At 34.0% G+C, this 15,912-nt stretch overlaps 1 protein-coding gene and 1 pseudogene across 1 annotated transcript; one reads left to right on the top strand and one right to left on the bottom strand.

The window, feature by feature from the left end:
- Nucleotides 1-8,747: 8,747 nt before the first annotated feature.
- On the top strand, nt 8,748-9,429 carry LOC147296648 (monothiol glutaredoxin-S5 pseudogene; annotated as a pseudogene).
- A 147-nt stretch (nt 9,430-9,576) lies between these two features.
- On the bottom strand, nt 9,577-15,203 carry LOC147296647 (phosphorelay protein). Its single transcript, XM_086228714.1, has 5 exons — nt 15,030-15,203; nt 14,320-14,774; nt 13,069-13,181; nt 10,960-11,064; nt 9,577-10,335 (listed from the first exon to the last, which is right to left on the bottom strand). The coding sequence occupies exons 2-5, from the start codon at nt 14,708-14,710 to the stop codon at nt 9,637-9,639; spliced, it is 1,308 nt and encodes a 435-aa protein (XP_086084840.1). The 5' UTR covers nt 14,711-14,774; nt 15,030-15,203; the 3' UTR covers nt 9,577-9,636.
- Nucleotides 15,204-15,912: the final 709 nt, after the last annotated feature.

Here is a 15,912-nt window from a genome sequence, read left to right as displayed (position 1 = left end):
GGTCTCGTTGTAACCGTCACGGAACGAAGGGAGAATGTGATTCCCTATGTTTGTACTTTTGTGTTTGTGTTGGTATTTCTATTTTAGACAGGTATATTTAACGAAAAGATATTTCTATTTTAGACAGGTATGCTTCTATAAATATATTTTTATGCGATTTTGGGGTTTTACTTGATCGACCAACAGTTATTAGTTTATTATATTTTTGATCTGCCTTATTTAAAAAAAAGGCTTATTACTACTTTTGCACCATGATATTGTAACGAAATCTCAATTAACTCCCTCTCATTTCAATTGTCTCAATTTGTGACCTGATAGTATACTTCGTGTTTCAATGTGACCCTTCGACTTAATTCCGTCTTAATCTATGTTAGCCTTGCTGACATGGCGATGACGAAGCGCACATATGGCGCACACGTAGACAAATAAATAATAAAAAATTACAAAATTTTTGTTCATTTTAAATAAAATATTTTAAGAAAAAAAACTGAAAAATGAAAAAAGGATTTTTTTTTTTCCCCCTTCTCCTTTCCTTCTTTCTTTCTCCTTTTTCTTCCTTCTTCTTTCCCTTTTTTTTTCTTCCCTTGTCTGCAACTCTCCAATTTCTTTTTCTTTCCCAGAAACCAAAACTAAAAAATTTAAGAAAAACCAACTCCAGCCACCCATCCCCTCGCTCCCCCACTCCACCTCTAAGGGCCTCTCTCTCTCTCTCTCTCTCTCAAATTCCATTTAGTGAATAAAAGAATCCTTGAATATTTTACCTTGATTGTTAAAGCTGGCTAACTACATAAACCTAATTGTAAAAAAAATAAAGTATAAGGACTCAAGTGAATAAAGATCCAAACTACATGGACCAAAATTTTCTTTGAATAGGTAGTGTGGATACAATCGTCGTCTATGAGATTTGTACTCACGACTTTCTGTCACGCATAGAAGACTGAGTGTCATCTACTAGACCAAATGGTCATTGGAAAATATGCATATAGATTTTAACACCTTTGATTGAGAAGAAATTGACATGAAGTGCTATCATGCCAATTTTCATATATTGAAATAGGCACATACCCATTCGACCAAAAAAGAATAAAATAGGCACATACCCATTCAACAAAAAAAAAAAAAAAAAAAGGCACTTACCCACATGAATAAAAGGTCATAATCAACTTATGCAAGAGATCGATATGAAAAAGAGTTACTTTTCTTAGTAACAAAGAGTCACTTAACAATAAATCCTTTCACAAAAATAAATTAAGAAATAAAAGAATATAATAAAACAAATCATCCATTTCTTAGATAAGACTATAGGAGTAGTTGTTTTTTTTTTTTGAACTTAAAAAAAATAATTATATGTATACTCAACTGCAGATAAAGTAAAATAGAATAAGCTAGATTAATTGCCTCCTCAACCTTGTTATAGAACAAGAAGCAACAACTCCGGCCATAACAAAATAAAATAAAATAAATAAATTTGTTTCTATAAGAACAAGTACCAACCCATGCATGTCTAACAGAGACTTATGTGAGTGAGACAAAAGAGAAGTATATATGGAAGATATTGGCCTAAGAAGGCTAGCAATGAAGATGATGATGGTATTGGTTTTACTTTTGTTGGCAACAGTACTGCAAGCGAGTGAGGAAGAGTCTCCTTCTCTCCCACTCCCTCCATCTCACTTCACCTCTGAAATTCACTCTCACCTTCATCCATCCCTTTCATATGCTGATTCTTTTCAATTTTCTAAAATTTTTGGTGGCACCGCCAATAGAAGAAGAAGAAAAATGAATCCTAGAAAACGACTGACAACGAAATCCTCCACCTTATGAAAAACGTCCTCCACCACATCCTAAACCTAAAACTCCTCGTAAATCTTCTGAAAGGGCTTGTTGTAAAGTTGACAATAACTTTGTACGACTATTCTGTTGTCATCTATGAGTGTGCAATTGATTGTGCAAAGTTTATTCGAATCAGGGGTAAGTGGCTCTCTCTTTCTCACAATGGAAAAATATATATATATTCATCCTCACTACTAGACTTTTGTTCTATCTATATTTCGATCACTTGCAGCTTTTAGACAAGTGGCATGAGATTCATTTTGAGTTCATGAAATTAAAGTTACTGCTTTACATTATCATCATAATCCACCTAATTAATTGTTGATAAATTACAATCATAATATGAACATGTTAACTACAACTGAACCCTCTAGAGCTCACTTAAGAGATGTGCAATGTAATGGGTTTAGAGTCGAAGGAGAGGATGTGAGGTATGTGGGATGAGGGTTGGAAGAAGAAATTAAGAGGAGAAGAAGGAGCCAATTAATTAAAAATGGGGTAATTAATGTGGAATGACTTACTATCCTTAATTTTTTAATTTCTTTAATTAAAAGGGATATTTTAAAATTTCATATGTAACAATTGAAAAAGATCGAAGTTCTCTGAATAATATTATTGATCATAAATTATTGCTTTTCTGATGTAGCAGTATGCAAAGTTTTTTCCCCCTAATAAACATTTAAAAACTGATACAAAAATATTTATTTGGAAAGAGAGATTTGAACTCCAGAGCTCTTTCAAGTTTCGACATATATTTAAAAATTTAATTTGAAATATAACACCAATATTATAGCATAGAACGTGAAAAATCAGAATTCGTTACTTGCTAGTTGCTACAGCAAACAAAATTTGTAGAGTACGTAGCAATAAGAAAAAATTTATGTATAATCTACAAAGGTAATTGTGTAAAATATATAGTTTGAAAGATATTTAGGTAAGACAGTCATACCATATCATTATACTTACCGTAAGACCAACCACTCATAAAATGTCATATAATATTAAAAATTAGTAATAATTCTCTTGTCATCATCATCTTTTGAGCCTCATTTCATTGAACTATTTCGTTTAAATTTGTGCAAATACAATTACTTTTTGTGATTTTACTCTTTGTTTATTTAATCTTAAGATACATTAATTTACTTTTTGTGGTTTTCTATTTAGGATACTATATATATGCACAATTTTTCAATTAGTATGGTTAATTCTTCTGGCATACTTATTGCAGCAGATAATATTGATGACATACAAGGGTGTATTGGGCGTGCAACAGCATCTGGAAGACAAATTTTTAGTCGCTTTTACTTATTTAAAAGCATAGATCGATTGATATCTCTAGCTAGTTGATCTCTGTTTCTTTTATTTTAGTGCTTTGTCAGTTTGTTATTTAGTTGGTTTCTTTTGGTTGTGTTCTATCTTTGTGACTTTGCTTTTAATATGAAGTATTTCTTTGGCGGAAAAAAAAAAAAAAAAAGCATAGATCGAGTGCTATACACTTTCTTTGCTTTACAAAAAAAAAGAGCATAGAGTGCTTGCTATATTTGTACCAAAAAAAAAAAACCAAAGAACAATAAGATGCGAATATATTATTATATAAAGGGCGATGTAGCTTTAATATTATTTGGCCTTCCATATTTGGTGGATCTAGCATATGAAATGTAAGTGTGTTTTTTTTTTTTTAAATGAAATAAGAAATTTATGTGTTTGAGCCAAAAATATAGAGGCCTCAATATTATTTTATTTGACCCAAATAGGGCTTTGCTAGTCGGAAAGACCAAAATGTGTTATGTATTACTGGTTATTAATTGGACCTAAATCCTTATAATTTCTCAAAGCTAGAATTACGGGATCAAGATTTAAAGACTCAATTAGAAAATTTTAAAGTTTAAAAGACCCGAATAGGAAATCGATAAAAGTCAGGTGCTAGCATCAGTGTATTTAACCCAATAATGTATTTAGGCCCCGTTTGAGATTGTTGTGGAGGACCCAAAAGATGTTGTGGATGACAATTCTCAATCACCCACAACAGTTTTGGTGTTTGGTAAAAAAATGAAAAAGTGTTTTACCCCACAATTTTCAACTCCCCACAGCAAAAATAGAAAGCAAGTTTGTAGGTGCTTTTGAAAGCTGCAGTGAATCACAACAATAATGAAAATTTTATTTTACCCATAATATCCTTATTTTAGTAAGGGCTAGTTTAGTATTGCTGTGAGAAAAAACAGTTGTGAAGTAAAACAGCTGTGAAGTAAAGTCAGCTGTAAAGTAAAGCAGTTGAGTGTTTGGTAAACTATGTTTTCAAAAGTGTTGTGAGTGCAAAAAACAGTATCAAAGTGTTTGGTAAATGTTAATATAAAAATGCTGTGACTGTGTATAATTACTAAAATGGACATGATGCTGAAAGTGCATTTCACTTATTTGTTTAATAAAAATAATATGTTTTTTTACTACAAATTTTTATTAGCATTAATTTTTCTAAGAACAACATTATCAAATAAGTATGCCTATTATTTTTTTAGGTATATTATAATTTTAATCTTATAAATAAAATATCTAATTATCACTATAAAATATAACTAACAATGGACATATTTTTTAATTTAAAATAAACAAATAAAAATCATATAAATCAATGAGGGTATTATGGATAAAATAAAATATTCATTGTTGCTGTGAGTCACTGCAGCTTTCAAAAGCACCTAGAAACATGCTTTCTACTTTTGTTGTGAGGAGTTGAGAATTGTGAGGAAAAGCAGTTTTGTATTTTTTTACCAAACACCAAAACTGCTGTAGGTGATTGAGAATTGTCATCCACAGCAGCTTTTGGGTCCTCTACCGCAATCCCAAACGGGGCCTAATTATAAATAACCACAGCAGTTTTACATTACAATTTACCAAACACCTTCATACTGCTTTTTGTACTCAACACTTTTGAAAAATATAGTTTACCAAACATTCAACTGATTTACTTCACAGCTGCTTTTTCTCACAATAATCCCAAATTAAGCCTTACTCATTCAATTAAAAGTCATTCCTAGAGAGAAAAGCTGGACCTTTATAACACTAACTAGACAGCTCTATGCCCGAGTATGTCCACGCCGGAGCTCTTGAGTTTGAAAGACATTTTTTATTTTTCTCGAATTGTTTGAGCCAATTGACTTAATCATAATAAAATAAAATAGCCATCCTTTTCCAATATATTACTCATAATTTTTTTTTTTTAGCTACAAATAGGACTCGTTATTTAGAAAAAATAAAATAAAATCCCTTTCAAGCATAATCTCAGGGAAAGAAATTTATGTATTATTTTTTCTTAAAATGGATTTTGACTTTAACTTCAAGCCTTCAAGGTGTTGGAGGAGTTGGTTCGAAGGTGTAGCTGTAAACCCAAGCACCCAAGTTCGAGTCTCTAGTTCAACCCTTGAAGCCAGGCAGTAAGGGAGGTAAAATTTCTTGTGAATCCTCTAGACCCGGCGTGGATTGTCTGCATTTAACCGGCCTAAGAGATTAGTCTTGTGTGCGAAAGCTGGCCCTAAAAATTCTCGATTACAAAAAAAAAAAATCGGAGTTTGACTCTTCTTATTGTAACTCACGTACGTTGGACACCCATTCATTTCGCTTTTCAGGTTTTGCCTCCTCAACCTTCTTATAGAACAATCAAGCAGTTTTTTTTTTTGGCCATTGGAACAATCAAGCAGTTAACAACATAAAAAAATAAAATAAAAAAATAAATAAAATTTCTTTGTGACAACACGCACCAACCCATTACCCATGCATAAGTTACAAACCCTATAAATGACACAGAATCTTCAGAGCTAGACAAAAGGGAATCGTACGTATTTCGAAGAAATTGGCACAAGGAGGCTAGCTATGAAGATTATAATGGTATTGATCATACATTTGGTCGTATTAGTACAAACTCATGATGTGGTAGGACTCTCCCAAGTCCCACCCAAGTTTTTCTCCTTCTTTTCTTCATCTCACTTACTTTCTAACACTCATTCTCACCTTTACTTATCATTTTCTTATGGCGATTCTCTTAAAATTCCTAGAATTATAAATGCCATGAAAGGAAAAACTAGAATTCCTAAACCTCCTAATAGACGTACTAGACGCCCTAAACATCCTTACCGTCTCAAACATGTTAAAACTCCTAAAATTCCTGAGATTAAAGATTCTAAAATCCTTGAAATGCCATAATTTAAAATTTGAATAAGTTTGTATAGTTACTCTATTGTCATCCATAAGTGTGTAATTAATTGCACAAAGTCGTGAGTGCCTATTTGAATTGTGTAATATATAGTTTAATATTAATGAACACTCGTATGATAATATGTTTGTATATATAATTTTAATGGGTCCAAGTTATGAGACAATTTAATGGGTCCAAGTTATGAGACAAATACTTTTACAAATATTTTTGCAAAGATTTTAGTCTTTTGGATTTAATTACATCTATGGATCTCCAAATAAGATGATCGAAGTGACTTATCATTATACTATTAAATGATGTGGCAATATAAATTTGCAAAATAAAAATGACGGTAAAAAAAAACCTAACAGAAAATGGAAACAACACAATGTGCAGCCGCCCAAAATCAATTTACCATGACGTGAATAAAAACGATAAAAGACGACACCCCTGATCAGAACCGTGGCATTTTAGTGCGGGTCAATGAAGAAGCAGACGATTGCCCCCACTAGCTATTGAAACACGTGGCGGGAGCGAGATAAAATTTGTAATTACATGCGTCAACACGCGGGAGGGGTCATCAGCTTAACCACGTGGCGCATGAAGGCAGACTAGTATTGATTTGGAAGGACATGGTCGAACTTCGTGACGTCAAGATGCGTTTTCCATGCCACGTGGTGGTCCCTCCCGTGACATCACACAACCATATATGGATCAAATTTATGTGTATTAATCTTTTTTTCTTTTTTTTTTTTGGTGAAATTTTTATGTGTATTAATCATTATCCTACTAATCATACTTTGTATTACATGACGATGATGCAACACGTACGTGTAAATTACGAGTCAGTTTATCTAAAAAATTGAAGGGAGGCAAAAAATTCTGTTGTCACACCGACAACCGACCTAATAGAAAATAGAGTTTTTCTTAATTTGCTTTAATATGAAGACAGCTTTATGACACACCGTGTACACTTGGTGCGTTGAATTTCAGTGGTATTCTACGTACTACTATTACAACAACACGGTTTTCTTTATAAATTCTATGGTCCTCACCTTGTTTGAATCACATTATTATTATCATCGTTTTCGATCACAACTCAGATCTACATGCTTTCCATTTAGACAATATATAAATGGACCAAGAAGAGAGGGAGAGAGAGAGAGAGCTTTGAGTGAGACAGAATGCAATTCAATACCGTTACACGTATATATGCGTTATGATACATTTCTGACTTCACACAAAAGAAAAAAGAAATTAAGGAATGGACAAAAACAGTCCATCTCATGCACCTCATATTAATCCAAATAATGATCAGATTGATGAGGTCACACCTACATTATGATTTAATGACTCAAACAATTACTTTTCAGATAATTCCTCAAAAACCAATTAATCACTAAAAAGTGTTAGATCATTGCATGATCTTTTTTAGAAATTTTATAATACAGTCACCGTATAGTGTAGTAACATTTTTCACATTAGATATTGATGAGTTTATATTTTTTATTAATGTATAGATTTTTTCATTAATTCTTTTATAAGCATGGAAAAATGAACATATATAAATATGAGAAATGTAAATTATTGAATTGCAAAATTTTATTATATATATATAGAGGAGTGCTCTAGAACTAACCAGTTAGTAAGATAATATGACACTAAACATCATTTTTAGCCCACTACACAATATAATTTCATAATCCAAACCGTGTATTTTTTAGATTCTCATTCAAAGATCATCTTTGTAAAAAATCAACAAAATCAGAATCATTTAGTCAACTATTAGCAAGCTAATTGTGCTCATGTAAATAGACGAACATAAGTTTTTCAATAAAACATGAAATGATTGTAATGACAATCAAATGGCTAAATGATTTCTGATTTGGTTGATTTTTTGTAAAGTTGATCTTTGAATGAAGACCTAAAATATGAACGGTTTGGATTATGAGATTGCATTGTGTAGTGGACCCAAAAAGATAGTTAGCACCGTATTATCTTACTAACTTGTTAGCTCTAGAGCATTTATATATATATATAATATGTGTTTTGCGATTTAATGCATCATCCTCCTCATGCTTATGTGCGGCTCTTTAGCCTCTTTTAGTGGCGGACCCAAACAAATTTCATTATGTGAAGCAAAATGAAGAAGTTCTTAAATTTTTTTTTCTAAACAAAAAGCTCTTAATTATTAATTCACAAAACTTTTAATACATAAAATAAAATAAAAAACACACTATGACAAGTTGTTTGAGGCATTTTGCCAAACACATTGCCCCAATTTCTTAAGGAATACAACCAATTCAAGGGAGCAAGCATCTAAGATGAAGGGAAAGAAAGTTAATTAATGTGGTGAATTGACCCATTTTGCCTTAGTGTGGATTTGGCAGTGTTCACTTTTCTCTTGCTTATAAATTAAATAACATATCTAAAATTTTACCATTAAATGTGTGACTATAGTCTATATTATACAAACACTACTAAAGTCAGAGTGAAAGACTTTGAGGTTAGGGAGAAAAATGATTCGAATTTATGACGTAGAGGTGCGTATGCAGAAGCAAAAAATGACAGAATGTGGACGTCAGGCAACACCTAATGACTTATGCAGCCCGTAAGCAAATATGCCTAACTGCCGTTGACGTAGACTCTTTCAAGTCTGCCTTCCATTCCCATTTATATCATATATTCATAATTATATTTCAGCACACACCTAGCTACTACCTACAAGGCTACATATATGATACATACCACTCCAACCCAACTCTCTCTCTCTCTCTGATCTCTCTCTCTAAACTCTCTCTCTCTCTAAATTATAAGTTAACTTGAGCATATATATATATATATATAGAAGATCGAGAATGCACCAAGCAATTCCATACAAGTCGTGGGGCCCGCATGAGACGGCAACAGTAGCACCCCAGCTCAGGCGTAGTCCGACAACAACAACGGTGGTGAGTGGTAGTGAAGCCAAAGCCAATAGGATGATCAAAAACATGGTGTCGGAGAACGCAGTGATTGTTTTTTCCAGGCGCGGCTGCTGCATGGGGCACGTGGTGAGGCGCCTGCTTATCGGCCACGGCGTCAACCCGACAGTGTACGAGGTCGATGAGGAGGACGAGGTTGGTGTTGGGAAGGAACTCCAGATCATTTCAAAGGCTGAGGTGCTGCTCATGTTTCCTGCTGTGTTCATTGGTGGTGCCTTCTTTGGGGGGTTGGAAACAGTCATTGCTGCTCATATTTCTGGGGAATTGGTTCCCATTTTGAAACAAGCTGGGGCCTTGTGGCTTTGATTTTTCTGTCTCTCAATTTATTTTCTTGTGTAGATTTTATAGGAATTGTTGCCATGCTGATTTCGAGACAAGTTGTAGTAGTGAATCAAGTTCAATTCTTTTACTAGCTACTTCACTTTCTGTTTTCAGAGTTTGGGATATCTTTGTCTTGCCAATCCTTAGTTTTTAATCCAAGTCATCTGTTAGAAATCCAAGCATTAAGAAAGGATAAAACTGACCCTCAACACCAATTAGGACAAATGACCAAAAAAAGAAATGAAAATGTAAAGCAATTGAGACAACAAACCAAGTACAAGATTACAGCTACAGTTTCTATGCTACAAAAAATCAAATTGTATCCAACCAAGAATCAAAATCATCCAATTCTTTGGACTTTGTTCCAGAATGAGAGGAAGACTGAAAAACATGGACAGCCCTTCCCTCCTGGGGCTGCGATGGACCACTTTGGTTAATCATTATGGATGTTTCATTGATTAAGTCATTGAGCGCATCATCAAGGTTGGCAGTCACGGGTATTGATGATGAATCTGGACCTTTTCTTGGAAATTGACGTGGATCCATAGAAGCTTCTTGTTGAACAGAAGTAGTAGCAAACCTGAAACCAGATGAATCGCTTATCTTGGTCTCACTAAATGAGTCAAGAAGCATATCCAGTTCTGCCTCTGCAGATGATGCCTCAAATGTGGGGACTTTCTCTTTTGGGACGTCTGCAAAAGATTGCACACTGGTTTGTGTTTTGGACTCTGGTGGTTTGCTTTGATGATCGGATTTGCCAAGTTTACTTGGATCAATATTAACCTGCTGTACTGAAGCTGATCCTAGGTTAGGCAAGGTTGGGTCTAGATGCCCACTGCCAGGAGAACCAGATTTCAGAATCTCAATATCTTGATCTGCAACCTCAGCCTTCTCTGAAAAATCACTCAAGGTTGATTCTTCAGATATTCCTTGGGCTGCTCCATTATTGCTTGTTGCTTGCATCTGGTGGTCAGAAGACTGACTGCAGGTTGCCTCTAGTCCCTCCACATGCTGTTGCATAAACAAGGTTATGTCATTGTCACTTATCTGTAGCATATAACATTGAAATTCAAAGAACAGACATTTATTAACGGACATCTAACAGAAGTTCTAAAAGTTATGAGGATGCCAATGTGCTAATGTGAAGTTCCTTATTGCTAGCTCCCACAGCCATGCAAAAATAATCTGCTACTGTAACTATCCCACATCTTAACCATTAGTCACTACTACTCAAAAGTATTACTTGCACCCACAGGCCATGCAGTTTCAAATTTTGACCATTATGTTGTCACCAATGTGAGGGCCCCTCATGACCTTGCAATGCATTTCTGTCTCTAAACCCAGCAAACAATACAAATGAAGTCCACTGCAGTCTACAATTAACTGCTTCAAAATTTTAATTGTTACATGAAGCTGCTTAATTTAGATGGCAATTTAAATGATATAGAAATTTCATACAGAAAGACCAAAATACAGATTTCGTAATTATCCCAGAAGATGGATCAAAAAAATATCATTGGAATTTCACAGGTAAAAACTTCAGTAAAAGTGGTGCAAACCCAGTACGTGCATTCTCATGTATACCTGCACTTTTTTTTTTTTTTGGAGGTGGGGGGAGAGGAAAGGAAAACATACCAGCTCTGGTGGTAATAGATCTGCTTCAATGAAAAGCCTCTGTGGTAAGTCTATTTTTTCCAGTTGTTCTGCAAGAGCATGCAAATTCAAGGAGAGAAATGACACCTGCATGAGAGATATAAATAAAAGCTGAGGTGGGTTGGAGCAGAAGTAAAACCCCAATAAATAATAAGAAAAGGAAAAATAGTGCATAGCTTAAATAAACAACCAGACAGAAAAAGGTTCATTTGTCTAATGGGACATTATATACAATTAAGAACATGCTACAAGTAAGAATATGTTTTTACTTACTACTAATTTACAATTTGAACCCACAAGATTGTTTGATGGGACATTATATATTATTTTTATATGTATAATTAAAATCCCAGCAGGGTACCTTAGCTGGTTTGATCTATTCAAGAGAGGAAGAGAGAGCGAAAAAAAAGTAACAAATAAGTATTCAGGCAGTTTGGTGAACAAGGACTGCATTCTTGACAGAAAGCATGTAGGACACATTCTTTGATAGAGAATAACTTACCTATCCCTGTGTTGGGGGATAGGTGGTATCACAAGAGAGAGAGAAAGAGAAAGAAAGAGAGAGAGAAATAGAGAGAGGAGAGAGATAGAGAGAGAGGGGGGGATGGGGATAACAGGTGGTAAAACCTGGGGTGCAGGTAAGTTCTTCTCTCTTTGATAACCAGAACCCAAACCATATTGCCTCATGTCAAACAAGAAACTTCAAGATTCTATCATGACTACACAACACAGGTATGATGGCTATTTTCGTTTGCAACATCCAAACCTAAAAAATTTCAGATGCAAGTATTTCATCCAACATGACAACTCAGGTTGATTAACAAACTGTAAAAAGACAAAGAAAAAGAAAAAGAAAAAGAAAAAAATCAAACAAAACAGAAAAAGTAAATCTAGGCTATAGTCATACAAAAGGAAAGAGAAGAGGAATGTGGGTATTAAACAGGGAATATCATTCTTCTCCCATACTTGGTTCCAGCATAAACTAGAAACCCAAAAAGAAACAAGAAACAAGAAAAATCATCATAACCTGATCATATGTGCACAGGCCAAGAGGGGACGTCAAGATTGTTATCTTTATGTCACACTCAGCTACAGTTAAAATTCAGTAGTATAAATGACACAAATGCCTAAAACACATGTGTCATGCAAAAGGCTGGGAACTGGGAAGGCAATCCCATTATAAAGAAAAATGTTAATGTAACTAAAATTTTGTTAAAACTCCAAATGCAGTGCTGGTACCCCACAAATATTAATTTTTGAATTCCTTTTGTTTCTACACAGGATAAAACCTTTGTTTCCAATTAATGACATAGCCATAAGCTGCATGATAAATTACAAGGCCAACCACCATGGTATTACTTTGTACTTTGATATAATCATAAAAAAAACAAATGCAACATTCAAGTTGCGTATGCAAATTGAATGCATATTCACCACATACAGGAGTGGAACCTTAAATACAGTTCATTGTAACAATTACATACCAAGTAGTATACAACCAGTTTGTCATTTATATATATATACAGTCCTGATCTGTTCCTCATTGGTGAACATGAAATCCATACTCGCCAACCATTGGATCAAAATCTAACAGCTTACATTTATTTACAAAAGAAAAGTAGTTCAGTAAGATTTGAATATCAACCGTTCAATTTTGATTCCACAGTTGTGAATATTGATTCCCTGCTACCAGTAAGCAGGAGATCAAATTTTATAAGTGTGTATATATAATGATTGTCTAATCAGGACTCTCAATAAGAATATGTTTCTCAGCCGTTAGATGCTTTGAGATGCACACATACGTACATACACACATACATATATAATAAATAATCACTGTCTAATAAGTCCTTTAATACAGGATCTGTTTCTTAGCCATTAGATCAAATATAAACAAGTGAGATGCACAGTAGATGAGATGTATCTTAATGCATGTTGATCATTAATATATGATCTAGCAGCTGAGAAACAAATCCTTGTTTAAGAACTTTATCAGAGAATTTCTCTTCTCTCTCTCTCCATATATATATTAGATGTGCAATAACGTTGGCTTAACTTCATGTTGATAATAAGAATGTAAATATGCATTACCTCGTGATGTGCAGCAGTCTTATCCTCCACAAAAAAATTATCATCTCCAGTCCATGATAGAATGCTCTGTCCCCTCACTGAAAGCATAGACCCTATCCCCTTATTCCAGTCCCCTGATTATAATGCATGAAAATTCAAGTAATATTAGAATTTAGAACTATAAGGATCTTTCTCGAGAGTAAACAATAAATATGCAATATCACATACAGAGAATCTAGTAAGTAGTAATATAAGTAACTAATCCTGAGTGGTTAGATCTCTTTCTATGGTCAGGATTAATACACTCTAAATGGGAGTGTTTTAATCTTGGATCTAATGGTTTAGGATGAGTTAATTACCAAAGCTGGTTTGATATTATATATATGAACATACAAAGACACACACACACACACACACAGTTGTAGGGGTAGCCCAGTTGGAAGGGCCGTAGAATTTTCCCTGCACACACACACACAATACTATGCAAGTTATGTGTCAGCTTTGCTTCTTGTTGTCAAATACAAAGACATATGATAATGAGTGACAATTGGGAATGGTGTCAGCTTTGCTTCTTGTTGTCAAATACAAAGACATATGATAATGTTGTCAGCTTTGCTTCATATGATAATGTTGTCAGCTTTGCTTCATATTCCAATTCCCATATGACAATTCCAGAAAGCTGTATGCTACTCAGGTAGGAATTGGACATGCAACCTGGCGATCATATGAGCAATAAGCAATTGCTTCACTACACTAAGACTTTATAAATTACACACCTGAGCAAAAAATATAATGTCATTCACCTTGATAAAAAAAAATTGCACACCCAGAACTAAAGCGTATAAAAAACTGGGGAAAAAAAAAAAACAATGTAGCTGAAAAAAAAAAAAAAAAAAAAAGTGCAGGAAACAACTTGAAAGGTGATTCAAGTGAATTATTGGATACTAATCGTTAGTTACATCCTACAGTGGGTACTTAGATGGTTCAGCAAACTTTAAGTTAAGGTATTTTCTACTATTTTAACCAACTCTGGAATGGAGGACCCTCCACCATTGCCTCCCTATGTTCTTCACAGATAGCATGACAAAGAGCAATTTTAATAAAGGACACAGAAACCAAGTTGAATGTACAAGTCAAAATTAGTATGAGAAACAAATCAACAAGGGTCAACCCAATATGCTTGCATAACTTATCTATTAGAACTATGAATGTCCCAGATTATGCAGCTGTACACAACTAAACCTAATAATCACAAAGAACAAAAGAGCATACCAGCTAGAACATCATCCAAAGAAGGAAATGAATCCGAATAAACATCCAATTCAGACTGAGACTGTGCCTCAGCAATCAGATGACGATAGTCTGAACCTTTACTCTTTGGCAGCACAACATCAGAGGCTGGATTCAGACCATGACCTGATGCATCTTCTGAACCCAAATCGAATTCGTCCTCGTAACGGTCCCAATTCGAGGGCAGCCCAGATGTACTCTGAGTAGGGGGAGTTTTCTCATTAACTTGCTTGCCCAATGGCTGCTTTCCACTTCCAGCATCATTTGCCTTACCCCCATCTACTGGGGCTTTTGCTTTCTGCTTTGGGTGATGTTTTTTACTATGTTGCTGAGAGTGAGCCCTCTTTGATTTTGCTAAAGCCTTGGCGTCCATTACCCAAAAGAATACTACTTTACATTTGCTACCACATTGCTACTGGGGATTCAATTTTCCATTTCTACGAAAAAAAATCAAATATCAAAAATCAAGTACGAAAAGAACAATCCCAAACTCTCTGTTCAAAATTGATTACAATTAAACAAATATATTGTATTCTAGGGTTTTTTTGGTAACTGATTGGATTCATGTATTCTCAGCCCGCGTAATTGCAGTTGAAGGAAAAAATGGTAAAATTCATGCATAATTTCATGAATGAGAGTGTTAACAGTTAAAATTCTACAAGCAAAAATGGTGGGGAAGCTAGGGTTCGTACCTGGTTCTGGAATTGTGTAATTGTTATTCAGCAATTCAACCGCGGAGAGAGCTCGGAGAAAAAAAGGAAAAGAAAGCAACTGCGCAGAGAAAAAAGAATGAGAAGAAGAAAAATGCCGAAGTAACTGGGCTTCTCCGGTGACCCAACTCACTCAATCACAAACAGACTATTGAGTCGGAATATGGACTCAAATTTTAATGAATTTTAAAAGTAGAACAAAGTATTCTCAATTAAAAATTTAATGGATTTCATAGAAATTTAAGTGTGATCTATTCATCTATTCATATTTTAATAGATTTTTTTTATAAATTTAGGTGTTTTAAAAAATTTATGAATTTTGTAAATATAAATGAATTTTATTCACATAACCTTTATTATGAGAATTTCAGTCACTCCCTTTAAATTTTGATAAATTCTATAAAATTTGTAACTCTTTTAAAAAATTTACTAAAATCTTAGTTGAAGACTTATGTATGAATAAAATTACTTAAATTTTAACAACTAACTATACACTTTGTAAATCATGGCAAAAAAAAAAAAAAAGAACTATACACTTTGTAAATATTTTATCTTACGTCCAAAGAGAAAATGGTAATAGACTATAAAAAATGGGTAGCAATATTTTCACTTTAAATTTGTGCACTTCTTAATTTAGGGATTTTTGTTTATATATATAAGGCAGAACAAAAATATAAATAAATTTGGAGTTTTGGACTGTTAAGAGCAGTTGGGCTAGCTGGCCAATGGAAGTGGGCTGGACTGTATGACGATGGAAGGGAATTAGAAGATGGGCCGGGATGAGATAAGTAGGTTATTTGGACCAAAAAAAAAACAAGAAGTTCTTTTATGCATTCATGTCATGCAAAATGCAAAACCTAAATTC

This window comes from Dryas octopetala, chromosome 1 (assembly GCF_963921425.1).
Source record: "Dryas octopetala chromosome 1, drDryOcto1.1, whole genome shotgun sequence".
Classification (NCBI taxonomy): domain Eukaryota; kingdom Viridiplantae; phylum Streptophyta; class Magnoliopsida; order Rosales; family Rosaceae; genus Dryas; species Dryas octopetala.
This window is presented reverse-complemented; position numbering and strand designations above follow the sequence as displayed.

Bases quoted from the DNA above. Each gene is read 5' to 3' on its own strand.
- LOC147296647 (XM_086228714.1), bottom strand. From the start codon at position 14,710: ATGGACGCCAAGGCTTTAGCAAAATCAAAGAGGGCTCACTCTCAGCAA. The intron at 13,182-14,319 runs GTATGCTCTTTT...CATTATAATCAG, and splicing joins TTTGGATGATGTTCTAGCTG to GGGACTGGAATAAGGGGATA. The intron at 10,336-10,959 runs GTATGTTTTCCT...TTTATGCAACAG, and splicing joins ATCTATTACCACCAGAGCTG to CATGTGGAGGGACTAGAGGC.